The sequence below is a fragment of the Xiphias gladius genome, chromosome 19, assembly GCF_016859285.1.
Source record: "Xiphias gladius isolate SHS-SW01 ecotype Sanya breed wild chromosome 19, ASM1685928v1, whole genome shotgun sequence".
NCBI lineage: Eukaryota > Metazoa > Chordata > Actinopteri > Istiophoriformes > Xiphiidae > Xiphias > Xiphias gladius.
Genome location: NC_053418.1, coordinates 7,959,974 through 7,983,033, shown reverse-complemented (window position 1 = coordinate 7,983,033; position 23,060 = coordinate 7,959,974). Strand labels below are relative to the sequence as shown.

At 39.9% G+C, this 23,060-nt stretch overlaps 1 protein-coding gene across 3 annotated transcripts in view; it reads right to left on the bottom strand.

The window, feature by feature from the left end:
- Window positions 1–897: 897 nt before the first annotated feature.
- Window positions 898–23,060, bottom strand: part of gas1a (growth arrest-specific 1a) — a 65,798-nt gene continuing 43,635 nt past the window's right edge. For 2 of the 3 annotated variants that reach the window (XM_040156175.1, XM_040156176.1), the window contains 2 exons: window positions 4,677–4,725; window positions 898–4,037 (listed from right to left, as the gene is read on the bottom strand). In XM_040156175.1, coding sequence (XP_040012109.1) covers window positions 2,452–3,231 — 780 coding nt within the window. In that variant the 5' untranslated portion in view covers window positions 3,232–4,037; window positions 4,677–4,725 and the 3' untranslated portion in view covers window positions 898–2,451. The remainder of the gene's footprint in view (window positions 4,038–4,676; window positions 4,726–23,060) is intronic. The other variant, XM_040156177.1, reaches the window with a different exon arrangement.

The window sequence follows — 23,060 nt, the reverse complement described above, 5'->3', positions numbered from 1 at the left end:
AAGTGAGTTTTTGTAGGTTCAAGCTTCATTTTTTTTTTTGTAATTTCTTGCAGAAAAAGTAGAAAAGATAGTTTAACAAAAAGACAGGGGATGTTAAGTGAGGATTCAAGCTAAAACATCCCTTGCCAAGCCTGTCATTTGTTTTCTTCTTCTTCTCTTGCGGTGGAGGGTTGAGACCCAAGCGGCAGCAGATCGTTCCCACATGCTTCCCCGCCTCTCGGCTCTCCAGAGGTGTCAAGCCAGTCTGAAAGAATGAAGTGCCTCCCTATTGTGCTACCCAACTATTATGTGCTTAACATTTCCATGACAAAGATGCCACTCGACTTCTCCTCCATCCATTAAGCTGGAGGGCCCTTGTCCCACTTCTAATAAAACATTTTGCAGCAAATCATTGATTTAAAGCTCCTGAAGTCGACCAAAGGGAGGGGGCGGCATGATCTGCAAGATAATACTACTAACAATACTAGTAATAATTCTACAAATGACAATCATACACACGTACTTTCAGTGGCAGCTTCATAAAATTTGTTTGTAAACAGGACACCAATTGAATGCATCTTGTTCCATACTGCATTTAATTGCAGCCAATTAAAGGAATAATCCATACTCTAAATTAAAAACAGAGTTGCCCCCAGAGGATTTAAATATGTCATTACTGATATAATGAATGACAGGGCTGTAGATAAATACACGGACTAACAACTACATTTAAGTTACTGACGTTTCTTAAGCTGTAGAAAGTTTGTTTACATTAGTGATCTTTATAAACACTGGAGCAAGACATTAATATTTTATATATTATATATATTTTTTTAATTATTCTTAATGGAGAGACACTCAAAGTAGCAGCTGCTTTTGACAACAGCCAGGTAAATCAAGACAATGCAGGCCGTTAGGCTGTCAGACCACAGTGGAAGCTAACCTGCTTTTTTAAACGAGCCTGTATATACTGTAATGTAGTTATAGACAGGGCTGTAAAAGTTAATCCATTTATTACACAGCTGTAGTGTATTGAGTAACGATGGAGCTGAAAGCGACCAGAGATATCCCCTTGTGGGATAAACATCCAGAAAAGGAGTACAAATGCCTTAATCATCTCAGGCACTGTCCAACAGAAAAATAATGCTAGTTTAAATTTTGTGAGTGCGATGTTTCGGTTTTATCTTCACGATCAACGGGATTAATATTCAATATCATGTTAATCGAGTAAACCCCCTTAGTTAGCACTAGAAAACCAAACTAAGGAGCATAGCCAACATATAGCTCTTTAAATCAGCCTGTTATGAAACCAAAATAAGTTGCTTTACACTTAAAGTGGCTTGTATCATGCACAGTTGACCTTAACCATTGTTCAAAGTTTAATGGGATTTTAGGAACAAAAAAATAAGTGTGTAGCAGAATAAAGATTCACACACTTAGCAGATTTACATTATTTTTATTACCTAACTGAATTGTATGTGTAAATCAAGTTTCTGCTCATATTGCCAGTGTCTTGGCTTGTGACAACTGATCCAACATTTCTTTTCAATCATGCTTACTATACAAGATCATTTTACTCTCTGAACTGAGACACAACGCTATCGGGGAAGCGGTGAGGCAAAATCAACAAAGAACTCATAGTCAAGAACGATATCTTCAAGTTTCCTTTATGCCTTCTATAAAAGTATATCACTGAGGCAATCATACAGTGGATTTAGACATTTCTTTCTCTGGGCTATACACCGTGAATAAATCATGTCATAGCCTAAAACATAGAGGATTCTCTGAAAAAATCTATATAGGCTATACACATATATACAATGTACATTATCTTTGAAGAGAATACAGGCAAAATAACTTCCCTTTAAAGCTGGAATTCTCAGTCTTTTATTCACATGATGGACATTTGGATGTAACTAGGTGGCGTGTAATAAATTACTGTTTCACTTTAACTCCTAATCTATTTACAGGTTCATAGATTCCAGCATTAAATACATGTGGATCAGATAGCCTGCTGCCAAATGGTAACAGTCTATCATACAAAAATAGTTCATATCTTAAAAAAAGAAACCAAAAAAAGATTGGCAGTGCACAGCATATACTGATTAAACGTTGCATTGTTACCAAAACAAACCAACTGTGTCTCTATTATGACAACTCTACTATCAGTCTGTGACTGTGAGCAAGTAGACAATCCTATTTAGCTTATCACATAAGCAAAGCATCTGGAGAGCAGAAAAGTGGTGTGTGTTGATAAGAGAGCAGCCCAGAGCTCAGGCAGTTTAAAATATCTTCCTGGTTTCATTTGCATAGAAAACATCCTGATTTGATATCCTTCAGCGTCCACCACTCTCGATTCGAACAAGGTCCTTTCCTCTAGTCTTTGCGGCTCTGACCTTTCACTGCGGTGGCAGGTCAACGAGTGACAAAAGTGGAGACGGCCTCTCATCCGGACAACAATCGGCGCAGGGATTAGATGAGGGGCAACAGAGCCAAAATGGATGCCAGCAGGGTCGAAACACGGTGGGCCGCTGGGAGAGAGGCTCCGCTCTCCGGGTCCACCGGATAGTCCGTCGTCTCTTCTTCGGAGTCTTGGTCCGTGCCATCGTCGCCGCTGCTCTCGTAGCTGTCGGCCGAGTCGAAGCACAGCGCCTTCATGCTGCTCTTGACGAACTCACAGATGGCCCTCTCCGTCCCGTCACACATGCACGTCTCCAGCTGCTGACCCTTGGGTATTCTACGCATATTCGCTATCACGTTGCGGCAGGCGTTGGTGCACACCGCCCCGCTGAAAAGTTTCCCGCAGTACCTCAAATAATCTTGCATGGCGGAGCTGCACTGCTGGTCTCTCTCGCACTGGCGCCGGGCTTCGGTGCAGCCGGTGCTGGTAGTCCTGGGCAGACAGGGCTCGATGGCCCGCTTGGTGCTGGTACACCGCACGTCGTGGACGCAGCTGCATTCCTCCAGAGCCGGCCCGTTTTTGGTCAGATTGAGCTGGACGAGCGAGGAGATGCAGTGGCTGGGGCACTTCTTCCTCTCCCCGCTCAGCACGGGGCCACATGCGCGCGTGTAGTGCTCGTATGCGTAATTGCACTCGGGCTCGGCCTGGCAGTTCATGATGGCTTGCCAGCATATCAGCCGCCGACCGTGGGACGGCGAGGCCACGGATAAGTAGCCAAAAATCAAAAGCGCACAGCTAAGAGTCGAAAGGGATCGGCACACGCTCCGGGCCGACGCGCCAGGGGTTGCCATTGTTCTGGCGAGGAAACGGGGAAACTCACAGCAGTGTCATATGTAAAACTTCTACACCACTTGCACGGACAGTGTCTTCGCCGGAGACTGTGACTTATTCCGAGACGGATGGGGCTTGATAGGCCCGTGTGTGGGCGTTCAACAGGCTGGCAGAGCACCGTGTAATCCCGGCTCCTTCCCCCCCGCTCAGCACTGATCCATTTGAGCCGGATTCTTGAGCGAGCCTCCCGTTATCCATACATGATTTGGGTGGAAACTAAGATACAGACTCGCAGGAGTGAGAGAAGGACGCTTCCCCATAACTTGGGAGAGTTTTCTGCAGCGGCTCATTCCATCGCGGCGATTCTCGGTTCCTGCAACAAACTGCCTCCAGCTCGGCGATTCCCCGTTGCGCGCTCTCTCCCCGCGGATCTCCAGCAGAAACCGAAGCCGGACAAGTCCCGAGAGCCCCTTAGGGGATCGGGCTGGATCATTTAGCAGTCCTCGTACGGCCGGGAAATGCAGGTAAATGCTGCATGGGGGGGAAACGACAATCGCAAAGTGGTCCTCTACTCTCTTCCCCCGTGAGCATTTGTCTTTCTGTTCCACGGCCCCCTCTCCACACACTAGCGAGGTGCCTCTCATTGGCTGGGCCACTTGTTGTGGGTTTTCTACGTAGTGAGGGGCGGGAGTTCGGGGTTGTGGGGAGGACGGTCTCGGGAGATAAAAGGTGAGGAGGGATGATGCGCTGCGGGGAAAAGTCAGTGGAGAGGGCAGTGCTCCGCGGTTAGTCCCAGGGGGATTGACCTCAACCAGGTTTTATGAACCTAAAGAAAAGAAAAACATTCCTAAATATACTGTATTGTCCACATTATGATAACTAGCTTTGGTTAATAATTACTGAATAAAATATCATGACACTTTTTCCCCTTTTTGCATTATGACATGTAGGATCATGAAAAGACAAGGGTTTAGTTAAATGGCTCGTGACACGTTATACCCCAGCTGATGTTTTTAGTGTATAAATATTTATTTTGAATACAGTGTTGTTCTTCCATTCACAGGCGAGTGTGTTGGAGTTGATTTAGTAGAGAGAGCAGTCCTCCCTGCTTATTATCTATCCAATTGCCCTTTTCTGTGTTTTTATCGTTATCTATGAACTTACTCATTAGAAAGTATATGACGACAAATGATAAAAATACAAAGTCAGCTTTGGCTCGTAGGGTTTCATTTACAATTCTTAATACAATCCCATGACTGCTGTACGTCTGAATTACAGTAAAAGCCATATGAAAAGCCTATTGAACTGGCTTCTGACGTGTTATACCCCAACTGATTTCTTAGTGAACAATTTGAGATTGCAGAGTTCTTATTAAAGCATTGTGAGGAATATGCACTTTGCACGCTGTGCCCTTATAGGCCACAAACAAAGCCATAGTGTTGATTTTTTTTAAAAATATACATACCTTTTTAAAGTGTTTTTTGGGGCATTTTTCTTCATCCAAAGTTGGAGGGCTGACAGAAAATGAGAAGAGACAGAGGAGGAACGCCATGCAACAAAAGGTCCCCAGCTGGAATAAACACAACTCTTTTTTTTTTTTACACCATGATATCTTCCAGATAATGGGTAATGACACTGTGACTGTGCCGATGCACAATAATAAATTGAACTCCAAAACCTCATGCTAATGATCTGTGCAGCATCCTCACATTTAATCACCCCCATCCTATTAACTCTTCCCCAGCAGAGAGTTGAGCACAAATTAATTGTGGTATAACAGGGCACCTCAGTGAACATCATTTAATATAATCTCTCATTAGGGCTAACCTCCCACACATTACTGCACTGCATTTTACACTGTCAAATGTTAAGCTGGTGAATCAGGGCTCTGGCACTTTCACGTGCAGTGTCGTGCCTCAACTTCGATCTGACATTGATCCGACCCAGAGTGGCCACACTTATATCAGTTAGACCCGAATGACTTGCCTGTCTGTGTCAGTCAGTGACTTTTTTTTTTCTCACCGCCATTATTAACTTTCAGTAGCTTAGCAGTGTGAAACAGGTATCAAGTGGCACAGGGCAATAGGTAATAAACGTTGGCAGACAGAACGTGAGGACACAGGTTTTCCTGGAAGTGTTTATATCTCAACACAGGCTTGCAGTCTGCTCAGCTGTGGATTTTTGTGGTAAAATTGGAAACATCTGCTTCTTCTGTGATGGACCTCTCACTGCATATTTGTCGAATAATTCTGTAAAAAGGGAGAAGTTGTCATCGCCTCCTTAGTTCTGAGGGATGGATACCAAAATCCTAAGCTTACTGTTGTTTTGTCGAGAGTTTGAAGATTTCTATCTAACTCTACTGGAAATATCTTGTGACATCATGTTATTAGTTATGCATGGGTATAAGCAAAATACGGTATGTCACTGAACAAAGAGCCCAGAGAAGCAATGCACATGCAATTAGCAATTTTATAATGTTAAAAAAGCTTTAATGTGTATTATTTATATACTATAATTACAGTGACTCACACCTCATCATGTTTTCAATAGTTTTCCCTTCCATGGTCAAATAATCTGACAACCAGGAAATTTGTCCCCCACAGATTTCAGTCATAATTTTCTGGTGTCTGGTTTCAGGGGAGAGTTTTTGCATGTTTACGGGTACTGACTGGACTGACCTCGACCACAGCAATGACAAAAAAACACATTCTTGAATCCTCATTAGCGCTGCAACTAAAAATTATTTTCATTATTGATGAATCTGCTGATGGTTTTCTCTATTAATCAATTAATTGTTTGGTATTTAAAAATGTCAGAAAATCGTGAAAAGTGCTCATTATAGTTTACCAGAGACAAGTTGGCATACATCGTCATACATCTTATATCCAACCATCAGCCCCAAACCCAAAGATATTCAGATTCCTCTCATAGAAGACTAAGAAAACAAGCAAATTCTCATATTTGAGAGGCTATTTTCTGTTGTTCTGTTGAATCGTCTCGAAAATATTTCTCATGTAAATATCCTTATTCACGGAGACAAGTTGAGCTTAAGGTTTGCACACGTTTGCTGATTCTAATCAATGCTGCCAACATTAATCTGCTGCCATAAAACCATTCTTCAAACATAATCATATGAATAAACAAAATCACAGAAAACGCTGCTGTAGAGGAAAAATTTTAAGAGCTGCAGCTCAATGTGTATTTTTATATTTTTGATACTTTTTCTCTGACCATCAAAACAGGTCAGTAAAAATCTGATTGTTTTATAAAAAGTTTTAACTATTCAGCTTCTTTCCACGAGTTTAGATAGTCGCCCTTATATACCTGCCTGGACCTCAACATCAAAATGACACAAGTGTGTGTGTGTGAGTGTGTGTGGGTGTGAGTAAAATGATAGCCCACATGTTGACACATGAGCGGGAGGAGGCAGTTTAGTTCTTGAGGCTTGATGTGGATGAGGGAGTCAGGGAAAGAGAGCAGCGAGGGCACAAAGGCTGTTTGTGTTTCAAACAGCATTCTGATCTCAGGAATGTACCTTTAGGCCACAGCCGTGAGCTTCCCACTGCAAACAATGCACTCAATGTCAGTTACGGCTGGCTAGCACAGACACTGCTGGCGCTACTCCAAGTTCCCAACTCGTCGAAAATGATGGATACAGGGAACTCAATACCTCAGGAGTCCCTCTCCCTGCTTTTCCCGCCAGCAGACAGAATGGAAACACTGTGTGTTTCGACACAAGATTTCCAAACGCCACAGTCTTCATTGTTTTAAATGCTTTTGGAACAACTGTAATATAAAACAGAGGCAACACTATGCAAGTGAGGTATTCATTCATTCATCTTTTTACTGCATTAGTGTAAATAAAGCAGCAATTTTGCCTTTCAGACTCCATAATAATTTACATCTTATGAAAATGGATTAAGACTTCAAGCAAAAAGGCCTCTTTAAAAACTCATTAAGCACATAAAAAAATCTTTCATCCTAGACACTTACCTAAAGGGGGGGGGGGGGCTGATCAAATTATCATTTCAACCAACACTTTTGTCTTTGCCAACAGCTGTATGCTTAAACCAGATGTGCTGCACTGAGAGCTGAGCGTTGTTACTTTGAGGGCTCAATTAAATCCGAGTTCTTGCCGCAACAGTCCAATTAAGGGACAAACATAATGATATTAAAACCATCCCCTGCTGATGTTCAGAACACTGAGAGCTAGTGAAGTTCAGCAATGTTTGTGAAGAACATCATACCAGGCTGTTAAATTCAGCTGACTGAAATAAAAACATACTTCCATTTTATACAGGACCCAAGCATTGCCAGCAGGTGATATGGAAAATATCTAATGTCATTTGTTTGTGTCGTCAGTTTATTTTTACATGTTTCATGTTTTCATTTTACAGGAAACTCATTTCAACAGAGACAAACTTTTAAAAAATCTCTCTGTAAAACTGAGTACACCACAAAAAAAAAGATATATAAGTCTGAAAGAACCAAAGAATCCCACACACTGGAATACACGCACTCAATTTATTAAGAACTCACTTCATTCTGGACCGAAAATTAATTAATAAAGTGGGCATAAGTGTTCAAAAGTCGGTGGGTTTTTTGTTTGTTTGCGCCAGAGTTTATGATCCAACACACCTGTCGATAAGACTGTGTGTAAGAACTTTCTTGAGATTTTCACTTAAAGCCCAAAGTCTGAAATATAAACGGATGCTTCTTCTTGTGATATTAGCTTCTCTCAAAAAAATTATCCCATTCAAAACATTCCTGATGCCATATTTTATACATTCCGAGATTTTTACTGCTGCATTTTTTAAAATTTTTTAACCCATCACTGGCCACAGGGCTGCTGCAGTTGAAGTGTTGCAGAGCGCTGTGTTGTGAGGATTTGATCAGTTACTGAGTGAGCTGAATCCCAGCAGAGCAGGTCAGCGGCCGTGGGCCTGCACCATGTTGTCTGAAAAAGGAAATATCAGAATACAGGAAATGAGTTGGCAGGAACTATCCATTCAAATTGCTTCCTCTTTGGGATTTTAGAGAAGTGATAATGGCAAGTGATAAGTTATTTGGAACGAAACCAAACAAGATTAAGGATTCATTTCCTTCCTCAAGTCTGCCTATTAATGTGCCTCTGTTTTGTCCGACCTCTTCCGGGGATTTGTGTTGATTTTTTTCAGTTTGGAACTGCAGAGTGACGCCCAATTGATTACAAATGTACAAGTAGGCAGATAATGGCAGAGGGCAATAAATAAACCATCTTTTTTTACCTTTGGTAGAGTACTCTGGCTGCAAAAGTCATGAATCCCTGGAAATTGCTTTGCTCATGGGGTAGTGATTATAAGAAAATCCCCTGCAGGATGAAATAACAACACTTTGTCTCTTTTCACAACACTGAAAAACACTGATATTATACAGTTTTGAGGGAATAAACACCCTTTACTTTTCTCCCTGAAGGTTAATAGGGTAGGGAATTCAAACTCCCTTTCCTATTGCTCTTGAAAAGTAACTATAGGGAGTAGGTGGACCCCTTTTTCAAAATCCTGCTAAATGGGCAAAATGTTAAATGAAGTGTTATGGAGTGTGTGTTCCTTTAATCAGTAAGATTAAAGTCATCCATCATGTCATATAGGCACTGACCTTCTTTACCTTTTTAACCTTTTTTATCATTTCTATAGGACTCAGCATTATCCGATCTGCACATTTGAAGACAAACTCTCAAAAACTATTACTATGAGTTTGGCCATTTTAGTGTTATGCGGCAGCAGTCGTAGTTCATGTAAGTCAGTGATTTGTTCCCTCGTAGCAACACTTAATAAACAGTCTTCAGTGTCTCAAATCAATAAAATCAATCAATGAGAGAATATGTAGAACAAGGTAATAATTTATGAATTTAGACTGTATCAGACCAACTTTGTTTAAAAAGCAAATAAAACTGCCAAATATCCGAATGTGTTACAGAAGAAAAAGCCAGGTGTCAGTATTAAACAATAAATTCCAAAAAAATGAAATTTTAAAAAGACATGGGCTTACGTGCCATGGTGGCTAAGGCGCTGATCACAAACCACAGTGTCCTGGGTTCACAACTGGCCTTAGACCTTTCATTCCCCATCTCTCTCTCCACTCATTTTCTGTCTTGTCTCTACCGTCAGTATCAAATAAATGAGTAAAGTTATTGTGTTATTTCATATCCTTTGTTGTGATACTGTAGAAGTCAAACAAACAGAAGTGGAGTTGTGATCTAAGTTCTATTTTGCCCGATAACAGACTTGACTTTTGGTGGCTCTAAATCTGCACCTTGAGGCCGCTCTGCACCGAAAAAAACGTATTTTTTTCCTGGATGACAACCTCTTCTGTCTGTCCTGGGCGTCTGCTGACAGAATGACAGTGATATTTTTCCCCTGGCATCAGAAATGCTCACCTTGGTCCTCATGTCAACTACTAGTAAACTAAGTGAAGTCCATTAGGGGTGGAACATGTGCTTTTAGAACTGTAATTACATCCAGGTAACTTCTACAGTATTTACCCTGACAGACCTCTATGAATCTCTACATGGCCTCCACACACCACATATCACACAAACAGCTGTTGCAACATATGCTGCTCAGCCATCAGCGTGTATGAGTGGTTGTTTATACAGGCCTGAAGTCCTTTCATATCACTGCAGACAAACGCTAGCACATATGGACCAACCAATAAAGCCCTAACCCCCAGCACAGACATGTGACCTCAATCTCCCAAACACTGAGTGCAGCAAGAAAGAATTTAACTATATAAAAACACAACAACGCATATGTATACATGCTCAGTTTGACCACAAGTGCTAAATATTCCTGATCTGCTGTCAGAGAAAGGCTCAGCTTCATTATAGAGCACTGACACCTGCAAAAACTGCCTGCTTTATTAATGCAAACCATACCTAAAAACCTTTATTCAAGCTCTACACCTTAGTTTAGGGACTAAAAACATGGCATAAACATAAACTTTGCCCAGATAAAATATCCAAGTGGGAAGGTTTCCTGATTTACATCAGGAGCTGTCTTATAAAAGAATTAAAAAAAAAAAAAAAGAAATCTGATGAAACATTTGATTCAACTTTCGATATGTGGCAGTTCTCAAAACTTGACAGGGCGGACACATTTTGGTCGATACTCAAGAAGCACTGAGGGTCAAAACACCCAGCCTTACGTGATTGTAAAACAAACTGTCCCAGTGTTGTAATGTTATGTTAAGCCATGTCTTTATGACAGCCCCAGTATCCCATGAATTGTGTTCATAAAAGTTCAGTGCCCTTGCAGGGAGTAGTGTGTGCTATATGTAGCAGGGCAGAAAGTAAGGGGCGTGGAGGTTGGCGTGGTGGGTGGGCATGTGACACGTCTGACTTTATGCAGGAGACCAGCGTTTGCGTGCCGTAACAGACCACGATTCATAGCGCCATCATCTGGTCAAAATTTAGATTTGTCCAATACTCATGGTATTTACTTACTCTGGTTCATGATTTGATTTTTTTTGTAAAACTAATGACATCTCATCATCCTCAAATGTAATTTTTGGTTACTGCTAACTAGCTAATGTTAGTATTCTAACACGCTAAACTAAGACGCTGAGCTTAGCACTGTCACTGTGAGCATGTAAGCATGCTAATGTTGGCACCACTGTGCCTAATTACAGCATCACAGAGCAGCGTGAATGGCTGTATAGTCCTTTGGTCTGTCTATGGACTCTAACTATGATCTATGATCTTTCTATAACCTTAAACCTGCAATAATGGATTTTGCCACTTGGGCATAAAAAAATCTGGGGTTTTGCATATTTGTCTGTCTCAATTTGCATGTCTGGTAATAGGGCTGCTTTATAACCTTTTTGTATTTTGTAATTTAGGATGCTAGATTGGACATTTTTAAAAAGAGGAATACACTCCACTGAACTTCTCTGTTTATCTGCAGCATTTATGCTAGCCAGTCTTTGAGTGCACAGTTGATAGGATATGTAAACAACAGCACACACAGCAGAATACAATCTCGCACGGCTTTCAAACTTGTGTCCCAGAACCCCCTGCAGTTTTGTTGGCAGGCCTCCAAGCCTCGAGTACCAATTTAAGAGATTAGACCTAGAAAAAGCACACAAGACCAAGACAAATGGCCCCCACCAGATCTCCCCCGGCCAAACTCTGGCATCACAGTCTGCTATAGAGACGTCAAGTAGTGCAAGAGGGAATGTGAAACCCTAGCATGTTCCCCCATTTGGCACGTTCCTGAGGCTCCAACACAGTTATGAGGCCACTTCATACGACTGTAAACTGTGTATTTAAAAAGCCGTCATTGTGGGACTAACATTGGCCCTGGTGTAGGTTGTTAGAATAACTGAATGACACAATGGTTTCTTTTCTAAATAAACAGATGTGGTTACACTGTTAAAAGCTTCATTTTTTTTTTCTCTTCCTCTCCGTCTCCTCCTCCCCTCCTCCATCCCATCTGTAAGTGGCCTCATACACATATATATACACACACGCGCGCTCTCTCTCTCTCTTTCACTCTCACTGCTTCACTCTCTCACTCTTCCTCCCTCCGTCCACATGTCTAAGAAAGGCAAAGGGCCGGTTTTCTCCTGCAGCTGTTCAGCACAGACGGCCCTCTATTCCAGCCTCCACGGTGAAGTGATATCGGTCGTCTGCTCGGGCTGATTAATTACGTGTCATTCTTAACTCCTCCAAGACCACTGTCCCTCTGCAGCTCCCCAAGGCACCCCCACCGCCCTCCTCCCCCACTCCTCCTCCTCCTCCTCCCACGCTGCACATGGAGGAAATGAACTCACCGCAATCCTGCTGGCATTGGACTTCTATCAAATCTAATTCTCAATGAAAGATTACTGTGGTATTTCAAAAAGACTGAGGCCGGTCCAAATAATAATAATGATTCATAAGTTCTGTGGATCGCTAATGAAAAGCAGCTTACCTCAAAATCAGTGTAATAATGTGTGATAGATTTTTTTATTTCTCTCTGCTCACTGAAGCTTAAATATTTTCTACATTTCTTGATTTAAAGGTAGGGTAAAAAAAAAAAAAAGTTCTTGTACGAGAAAGAAATGGTCTTCACATTATCAGAAGAAAACAATTGTTTCTAAGCTAACTCAATAGTCGCCACAAAAACTCAAACACACTCACCACACAAAAAATTCCAACAGATTACTTATCAAGTATTTCCCAATCTGTTTGAGGCAATCTCCAGGAAGAGCAAAAACATCATAGTAATAACAACTTGGCATTAATATACTACCAAGATAAGGTGAAAAATGTTGATACGGAATGTTAAGGATAAAGGAAAGTTATCTAATATGGTTAATTTACACCAAAAGATCAGGGCTTGGAGGAGGCAAAAACGTAAAGCTTACAAAGGTCTGGAGTTACAAAAATTTGCAAAAACACCGCAAACGCACTCGTTGAACTCAAATTGTGTCTGTGGCACAGAACATCCAAAACTAAAAGTTGGAAGCTATCTGTACCCGAATTTTAGTCTTGTTTTCTTAATTTTTTGATGTGATATTTCCTTATTTAAAATCATGTTATTTTGGTAAAGGTTTCAGAAAGAAAGCAATGTTTTTGTACATTTAAAGACATTTTTTGGAACTGGTATTAACTTTTTAAAGATTTGGTCCATGATTTTGTCCATTTCTGTACATTAACTTTCCTTTTTTTTCCTCCTTTTTGGGAGTGGTTTTTTTCCTATCTGAATCAAGAGTTTAAGGATAGAGGGTGCCGTATGCTTTGAGGCAAATCTGTGATTTGGAATTTGGGGCTATAGAAATTAAAGTGACTCAGGTTAAATAGATGCTGAGTCAGCATTAAAAAACAGTTGATGTGTTAAGATTCACACAAAGTTTGTAATTGAACAACAAGCTATATACAGTTCTGTAGTAGTAGTTTATAGCCAATGGAAAACTATTGCCTCTGTTGTGGTACAAACTAAGGCAAAGAAAATTCGAAATAAGAACCTGGTTCCTTTTGTAGTACTGGGTGAAAATGTGGCTATAAAGGTAAAACACACAATGTAAGCTTGATGACTACTGAAATATGATCAGGATAAGTAAATGTATTAATCTAACTTAAGCTTAAACTGTGCTCTAACATTCTAACAGTCCAAACATTTCATCTTCTTGCCAATGTCCCCAGCAAAGTAGTGCAGGAGTGCATTCCCAGCTGGTTCTGCTATGCTGATAAGGCAGTGCGGCTGCCTGGTGACCAAATGAAAAGCACATGTCTGACAAAGCATCAGAGATGCATCAATCCTCCATGAACTCTTGACTCCGAGGGGATTACTGTGGATAAGAATGATGTGACCATCGACATATTGCATACTTCGAAGAAACACAGGCGCCATTTTGGAGTGTTAGCTTTCAGAAAACGTTTTCCAAATACATACATTTTAAGGGTTCAATGATTCAGTGTTGATTGTATTTACTTTTGAGCCTGGAGTCCCTTCCTTAAGGGCGCTTTATCTAGTTTAATATAGCATAGTACTCTTAGCGCGCTACGTAGCATTTCCTTTTGTTTGAAGCTATATGCAAGCACCAGTTCAAAGGTGCAATATAGTAGTTTTCAAGATTACAAGAAAAATGATGCAGGATATCTTCTGGATTACTTAACTGTGGCCATGTGTGTCACTCCAAGCCATTTGCCTGAAACAGGCTTTTAAACAGATAATAAAATTATCAGAAGGGAGTAAAACACAGTACTAAGCCAAACGTAACGAGGACAGGAAAACCACCCACGAACAACAACAACAAAATCAACATCAACAGAGACATATAGACAGATCTATAGTCTTAACTGACTCAGTCAGGCAGAACACCAATTATCTGGCCAAACAACAAGGTTGATGTTGGTTTTTAATGAGCCAGTTATGTCTGATCATCCCGAAAACATTTCTTCAAATCATTTCTTAAGGTGAATGACAAGCTGCCTGCCAGCTGTGTGGGACACAGATGCCTGTGGGATGATAAAGAATTAGTATCATTTAGTACAGGAACATAAAGCCAGTTTTATTTAGCTAGAAGATTATTTTATCTTGTTTGATTAAAGACCAAAATATGTATATTTACTAACTTATAACTCTTGTAAGAGATTGACAAGAACTGGCCTATTGCCATTAATTACATTTTATCAAGTGATTACTTTGGTAAAACTATATCTCATGCATTCAATTAGAAATGCAGAAAGAAGAGATCTACATCTCACTACCAGAGTTTTGGATACTCTGCAATTGTTGCTTTTTTTTATTATTTTTTTTTAAAGAGGACATCATGTAAAATTCTTTCCACAAAATGTAAAGTCCTTGGCAAACAAGTTTTTATATTGATGCATTTGGTCCGCTCACATGTGTGTCAGGGTCTGGAATTTCAAATCTTGGAAATTACCTCATTATATCATCTGATAACGACTAGGTTAATCAGAATTGTTGTGCAATCATAAATATCTAAGATAAGTTGGATTCAAAACCAGTACATCATGACAACTCTGGCTGACTTTTACAGGATATTTTTATGTTCTAATGACGCAATCATAGTTTTATCTTTCCATGCAAGAAGGCAAGCTTTCCAACATATTTCTTCTGGGTAAGAATTCAAACTTGCAAATGTTAAACAAAATCCACCTTGGTGTTGATGTTTTGTCACAGCATACCCCGTCAGTATCAGCTTTCAACTGATAACTGCCGGGCAATAACTCTAGTCGGGCCCCAGATGGCTTCGGGACGGATTCATCACAACTAACACCTCAGGTCAGCCGCAGGTAATCCATCAGGACGCTGAGCGAATTCAGCGGTGTCAGGTAGGAGCAAAATAAGCCTGTCTGAATTTTACGCTTCGCTCAGTTTAGGCTGAGGTTATAACTCCATTGACACAGTTTATGTCTTCTTCCAAGTGTGTAGCTCTGCGCACAGGTTGTGCTCTTATATGATAGGCATCAACAAAATCTGTGTAACACTCTCCCTGTGCAGGTAAATAAAGGTGTTTGTGTAAGTGTGTGTGTAGTCAGTGGATACACACACACACACACACAAACACGCACACACACACACACACAGGATGATGAGCTGTTTCTTATTATTCTACTACAACATCAACTGCCTCCCGGGAGAAGAAGCCCCCACTCGATGACACTCGGTGTTTGACTCAAACCACAGGAGCAACTGACAAAGTAAACCAGTCACCGGCCTCATTATTAAGCACTCTGGGCAACTCCTAACATGGCAGCATGCAGGGAGGATGATCCCGCTTTCTGTGTCTGCCGTGTCCTGCTTGCTCACAGCAACTACTAACGAACAAATCACATGGCACACAGTAACAGAAAGAATTAGGCGACAGTCCAGTCCAGGACAGGTCTTTCCTGGGTTGGACCTTTACATAGATGCTGAATAAAATCTCCAACAAACTGTATTAAAACTGCCAAAAGGAAACATTTATTAAAGGAAGCACCCATCTGCAGTGTCCTGGAAATTGCTTCTGTTATGCAGCATTACAAAGATATTGTTAACATAAACATAGCTAGTAGCTCCTTATGCATTTTCTATAAAACATCTGCACACCAAGAAAACTAATGACTTCATATCCCATATTGGATCACTTTGATAATTCTCATTAGAATCGTTGCTACAATAAATTATGCTTGTTTGGTTTACGTTGTATAAACAAGTAATAACTAACGCAGAATTCATGGCTAATTTAACATTGATCCGCAGGAAGGGGAGGCTCAGGATAGTGATGCTGGAGCTTAGTTATTACAAATATTTATTGGCCAAGACATCCAAATATCATAGTGATTTAGCTCCAGTCACCATTTCTCAAGTCTCCAAAAGTATATGAATAAACTCTCTGTGTGATTAATTACCTATGCCGAGGAAGTAAGAAAGTTATGATTCGTTTTGTTTTGGGGTTTTTTTTTTCAGTTTCTCTGTTCATTAGTTAGCAGGATAAGTCAAGAGCTACTTAACAGATTTCTATTAAAACTTAGTGGGAAACTTCAACTGGAGACCTCTATAATTTTTCAGAACCAAATTATAGAGGCAAAATTATGTTTTACTAGATTCCTTGGTTCGAGGAAGACCATTCTCATTGGCAATCAAACATTTTGCTTATTTACTTTTACAAATTATTCTCCAATACCTGTATAGATTTCATCCAGTCTTTACCCTGTTTTGTACATCAGGGTTAACCTGACAAAGTTACTCATTTGGTTTTTGATATACCAAATTCTATTTCTGAAAGCGGTTCAGAAAATCTAAAGTCCTGGCCCGTTTCGTATAAACCACTATACCTCCTCACAGAGTAGTAGGAACCAACATTTTATGATACATGAACATGTCAACTCTGAGTGATCCTGCAGAATTTGATGGCATTTCATAGATAGGTAGGCCTTAGCTGTACCTCTGCAATTTTGCACAATTCACCCCAAAGTCTAAATATTCCTGGACAGATTTAAGTCATTATCTAAAATTGTGGCCACCATTAGCTAATCAGCATGACTGCCTAACACTGTTTATATGGATGCATATTTTCTATGAATAAAATAACATTTACATCATTGTTCAGCCTTGGTGGAGGTATGCATTCACTGGGTGTATTCTGGTTATTTCAAGCATTGCTAATGATTTGATTATTCAGCCCCAGTAAAATCCAGGCTTGTTTAATTAAGGAGTCAATACCTTTTATGCACATAAACTGAACTGTTAACCATGCCTGTAGGGTAAAATGCAGTGGGTCTTAAAATTAAGTCAGTGAACTCTTAAAATCACTATTTAAGAACTATTAGAAGTAAATCAAACACCACATAAAAGCTAAATTAGGGGTAATATGGTCCAGTGGAATGTGTTTAGTCCTCCTCAAAAAGTGGGAAACACTGAAGAGCTGTCCTGGCTTGTTAAATTAAACAAGAGAAGAGAGGGCAAAAGAGAGAGGGCATCAGTACCAGCACCACATGTAAAAGATTTTGGAGAATCATACACTTTTTATGAAGTACACTAATAAAGTTAAAGGTTCCCTGTGGCGTTTTTGACCTCTAGGAGCGCAATGGAGCTGTTATTGGTTTCCTGTTTTGTTCATCTCGTGCATGTGGCAATGCGACACACAGTACTGCCAATGGGTTCACACTATTCCACTGATAGGTGGCGGTCACACACCAAGATATGCAACAATGTGCCAGCAAATGCAGGGACGAAGACTGCAAGCTAATAAACATGGATGTAAACAATGCAAGATTTAAAATGCTTTAAAAATAAATAAATAAATAAATCGGCTTTTCAAGTATTTGAGGAACTTATCATATTCACCACATACACGATGCAATGCATGGTGAATAACTCCATTACACCATTTCGCCATTTCACTAAAAGACTACAGATTAATATCAGGAAGGTAATAATTGTCCAAAGGTTTACGACCTAATGTGCTGCCATTTTCTCTTACCTCACACCATTAGCCTCTGGTCGTCCCATGAGCTGGTAGGAATGTGAGTATGGATGTGCAGTGGCTTGCTCAAGACGCCTTTTATGTCCCTTGGGTGCCTGCTTTCTCAGTGTCACTTTTCCAAACCTAACTGGAAATGTTTTGTAGTGAGACGGTCACTCATTTATACAAACTAAAATTCCAGGGCATAGATTAATGTTGGTCAAGAATGTGTATACAGACTGATAGCAAATAAATTGTGTCTAATTTTGGAGATTTTAGAATGGAGGACAATAGGACAAGACTGATGCTTGAGAGCACACTAACAGTGAGGCCACATCTCCACTCTATTACATACCATATCCATCACCAAGAGGGACACTGAGGCAAAGAGGACATTTGGCATAATCACGGTCATTTCCTGGACCCAGCCGTGCACCCTGGCTGTCTCTATGTATGGAGTCTGGCAGTCTGAGCCCATATAGACAGTGCAAAAGCACAGCGAACACACTCATCCATCCAGCACACAGCAGACCTCTGATCCATCTGCGACAGCAGCCGAACAATCTGCTCCTTCTTCTGGCCTTCCCTGTCCAGACATACTTTCTGTTGCAATCTGTCTGCCCCGAATGAAGATAAAGGAGAACACCAGAGCCTGATTTATCAGTCAACATTGAACTATCTGAAAGTCCCTTGCACAGATGGCTGGATAATGTCAACTTGAAGACCTTTCTGTCCCCCTGCTGATTTCTTTTATCTACCTCCTCCAGACATGTTCCTGAGAATACTCAAGAGTACTAATGATAAGCTTGGAGTTTTAAAGTCAGAACTCAAGGATGAAAAAAGTAGGTCTCTATGATTCTTGTTACAGCAGCATCAAGGCTAACCATGCACATTTAGATGATTGCAGTAGAAGTCATGATAATCACTGTAAAAATAACCTGTGAGTTTCCTCTTATTAGATGCCTGAGGTGACATTCGAGGTAAAAAATGTCAGGCACTCCAAAAGCCAAGCTGTTAAAACTAGAAAAGGATAGAAATACAGCTGCACACTCAGCTTCAGTTAATAAAGTTGTTACTGGAGTTGCAAACAAATCTGGCCTTGTCATTGTGGCTGCGAGATACCTTGACAAGGGTGTTGACGCCAGTCATAGTTTTTCATGCATTAAGTAGCACCTTTATTAATCTGGTGTTGAGCCTTGATTTTTTTAAGAACAAGAACAAGAACAACATGCTAGCAAACAGTTTCCTACTTACACATCCAGCAAACATGGATAAAAATTTTATTTACTTAGAGTCATGTTTCTGGACACCTTACAAATTTAAGTCCAATATTCACTCGCCTTTGGGCTCTGTTTTAGTCTCCTCCAACTACCAAGGGAAATATCTGGCTTTTCTATGTTTACCAGCTAGTTGTTAACTTGGTGGAGCAAGGTTGATAAGAACGATAAGACTGAACCAAAACAGTAAAATTGTGCAGCTTTAAACCCAAACAATGAGCTGAAAAAGCTTCACGGTAAGGGAGGGGAAATGCTGAGTTGACTAAATATTTTCTTTTGGTTTGTCATTATGAGTGATCCTTTTTATGTTAGACAATGCCCTTTGATTCTTCATTTATATAAAAATTTCAATTAGTGCAGCTTTAACAAATCTGCAATTCTGCAATTTAGCAGTTTAACATCAGTATGAGAGTCTTGTCTGCTGTCCTTCCAAGGTTTGTGCCTAAACGCAGTCAAATCCCAATCTCTAATCTGAATTTATCATTTTGATTGGTTTTAAACTTGAGCTCCACTGCTCCTCCAGTCAGATCAATCCATCAGTTTGTCAAGTACAACACACGCGAGCCTTCCGAAATTTGTCTTGGTGACGCTGGTGCAGCAACACACCTGACACTGTACAGAGACCTATGGGCATGCATGGTCCAAGTACGAAGGTATCTTACATAAAAAAATGGTATCCATATCTTACATACTAAAATGTCACTGCAAAACACAGCAATTGTCTGTCTGTTATAGTTCGCATTACCTTCTCAACTCCTCTACTCTCCTGTCAAGTTAAATACTCTGCTGATCTCATTAAGCTTAAATACTTTTCTTGTCTGTCAGCACAGCTCAACCCACAAACACACATTAAAAAAAAACGTGAAAAAAAAGTGATATTATCTGAAATTGGCATGAAATGTTCCCTCTGGAGGTGTTGTAATCGGACACCACTTCAACCTCAAATGTGTTTTGACAAATCTTGCATGTAAAGAAGCGACAGTTTTTGTTTTGTTTGTTAAAAGTATGCAGACTCTGATAACTGTCAAAATGTAATCAGTGTGATCTTCTTGATGAAATAGGCTCTTAAAAAAAAAGCTAGGTTAATGTGCAAAACTGGGAAAATGTCACTATTCTTGTTTGTGTCTTTGTCACCTGCTGAAGTTGTGACAATACTCTCCATGGACAGGAGACAGAGAGCCATATTTAGATAGAGTTCATGGTGTTTGCCTTTGATTTGGTTCGACTGATGCATGCTTCTAGTACATGACACAAATCTTTTGGTCCACCAGCTTCCATGAGGGCAGAGCAGCTCCATCAGAATAAATTATCAGTTTGTTTTGGCTACATGTTCTTAGTAAATATTGTTTTGAAGATTGATCCATTTCAAGCATTCTACTTGCCAAAAACATATGGTGAATAGTATAAAGTTTAAAATGACTGTCGCTTTATTTCGGCCAAATGCTACACACATTTTCTCCTCACACAGAAAAAGGTCAGCACATCTGGTCCTTGAATCTTTGATATCAAACTATCCAGTACACCCAGGTCTTATCATAAAAGCATTTTCTAGGGTTGAGTAAGCCTCTTCACAGAGGAAGAAAGACACCCGGGCTAGGCTTTGAACTTGAGATAACATGGACTCCACATGGTGTGCGTTAAGGAAGTTTTTTTGTGTGTGTGCATGCATTTGCATTTTCACATCAAGGTAGTATTAGGCATAAGGAGCATTTGGCAATTAGGATTGGGAGGGTACACTTTCCTAAATGTTTTTTCTCATGCAGACATCTTGAAAAAGAAACACAATCAAGTACAGAGTGTTTAAATATGTTCAGACACAGATGTTAAACATCAGCACACTCAAAAATAAAAATCTACAAAGACCTTTAATGAAATTGCCACGTCATGATGCCATTTCTCTTGATTATAATACACCGCTCAATCTCAAACTCATTTCAGTTTCATTTTCCATTGTCTAGTTGTACATGTCTGGAGCATCCTGAGGAGAAACTCTTCAGAGTCCAAAGGATTCCTTTTAAGTGGCCTGATTTTTCCATCAACTCTCCGGTCGGAGTTTGGGGACAAGCAAGACCTGATTTACACATCCTGCAGTTCCCCCACTGACCCCCTCCCCTACCTGACAGGAGCAGCTGCACCTCATGACAGATAGGCTATGTCCTCTCCAAAATTCCTGCAGCACTGCCCTGCTCTCAGCATTTCTGTCAACACTCAATATGACGTTCTAATTTTACCAAGGCTGGCACGCCTGTATACCCTTAGTGTGCACACTCAAGTGTATACGATCAATTATATAGACATGTTCTTTGGTGACATGTACCAGTGGTGGAAAATAACTATGTAGACAAGCTCCAGTACTGTACTGAACTGCAAATCTGCAGTATTATGTACTTTACTTTAGTATTTACATTTTCTCCTATTTTATAATTTAACTGTTTCAGAGTGAAATATTGTACTTGTTACTCCACTATATTTATTTGAAAACTAAAGTTACTATTAACTTTACACTACACTTGTTTATATAAATGTTTCACGTACAAAATATAAGATGATCTCATAAATTTGACGTATGGCTTCACATAGACCTACACGACAGTATATAAAGTAGTTCAAATAATCGCCACCTCGGCCGGCTACAACATTAACATTCTGCTTATATGTTAATGCATCGGTAATAATAATCCAATCACATAATATGTAAAAAATATAACAATGACAGGGGCCATTCACTGTCCATGGTATGTTCTTTCAATATTGATACCTGGAGTACATTTTGCTGAAAATATCTTCTTACTTTTACTGAAGTAAAATTTTGAATGCAGGACTTTCACTTGTAATGGAGTATTTCTACACTGTGTTATTGGTACTTTTACTCAAAAGGACAAACACATACATTTAGAGAAAAAAAAAAGAAATAGCTTATTGGTATCTTTGGATTTGTGGAGTCAGTGCATTCTGAAAATATATATATTTTTTTTTGGTGAGAAACTGGTCTTGTAACATCCTTGTTACAAATTCTCTAAATCAGGATCGATCATACACAACAGCTAAGGCAGAACTATACACAGACCAGTGTAGGTCCTCCAAGGTCTTGTTAAGGCCATGGAATGAGCTGCACAGCCCCCCGGGAAATGGACTGGGGATGTGCTGGAAGGAAACTCAAACCTTCTTGCCATTCCAGGCAGAGCACAGCTCAATATCAATGACAAAAGCAGACAGGCAGCAAGCACTAATGCATAAAACATGAGCCTGAGAAAGTTAGCACAACTGAGTCAATTATCATTTTTTGAGGAACATGGAATAAGATGCTGCAACAGAATGTCTAAATTGGTGCTTGGTAAACCACATAACAAATTAATATACCAATGTAAGTTGCCATTTTTTTAGTAGTGCAAATATAAACGATGCTACATCATTTTTCCTTTATGTGATATCATTGTACAATCTGAAATTATGATGGGAAGAACAAAGGTAATCGGACACAGACTGAGCTCCCATTATCACACAACGTCAAACTGCCAGACTCCATAGAGAATACGACTTAAAGAATTTCTGAGGAAAAAGTATTGCATATAGCAATATCTAGTTAAAAATGACTTTGCTAAGGAGTGTTAACTCTAAGACAAACACATTTAAACAAGCATGTAGTCAAACTACTGTGTAGTCCACAAAGATACAGCAGTTTTGTATAAATTCAGACAAGGCCAATGAGTTGTTTTTGTTGAAACCATATGGGACTCATTTGTGAGGGAACTTTTGGCATCGATTCCAGGGCCTGGTTTTGATGTTCAGATAGGCAAGGTACACATTTCGGTCAATGTGAAACTATTCCAAGACAAATGTGTCGCTGTCACAGTAATAGTAAGGAAAATTCCTAACTTAAACCATGCACACATTAAAATTACTTTTATTTCTTTTTTCCACACTTCGATATAAAAATGTATGACTTGGGTTGTTCCATATTTTCTAATAATTCCATGCTATGTCCATAGGAAAAAAAAAGTCAGTTTTAATATTTCTTGTCTGCAAAGTCAAGCAAAGCTTTTTATGGCAAGGTATTACAGTAATCTCTGTCCATTTTAAAAAATGTAAAAACAATTGTGTCTATAAAGTTAAAGTGAACTATTCTCAGTTCAACT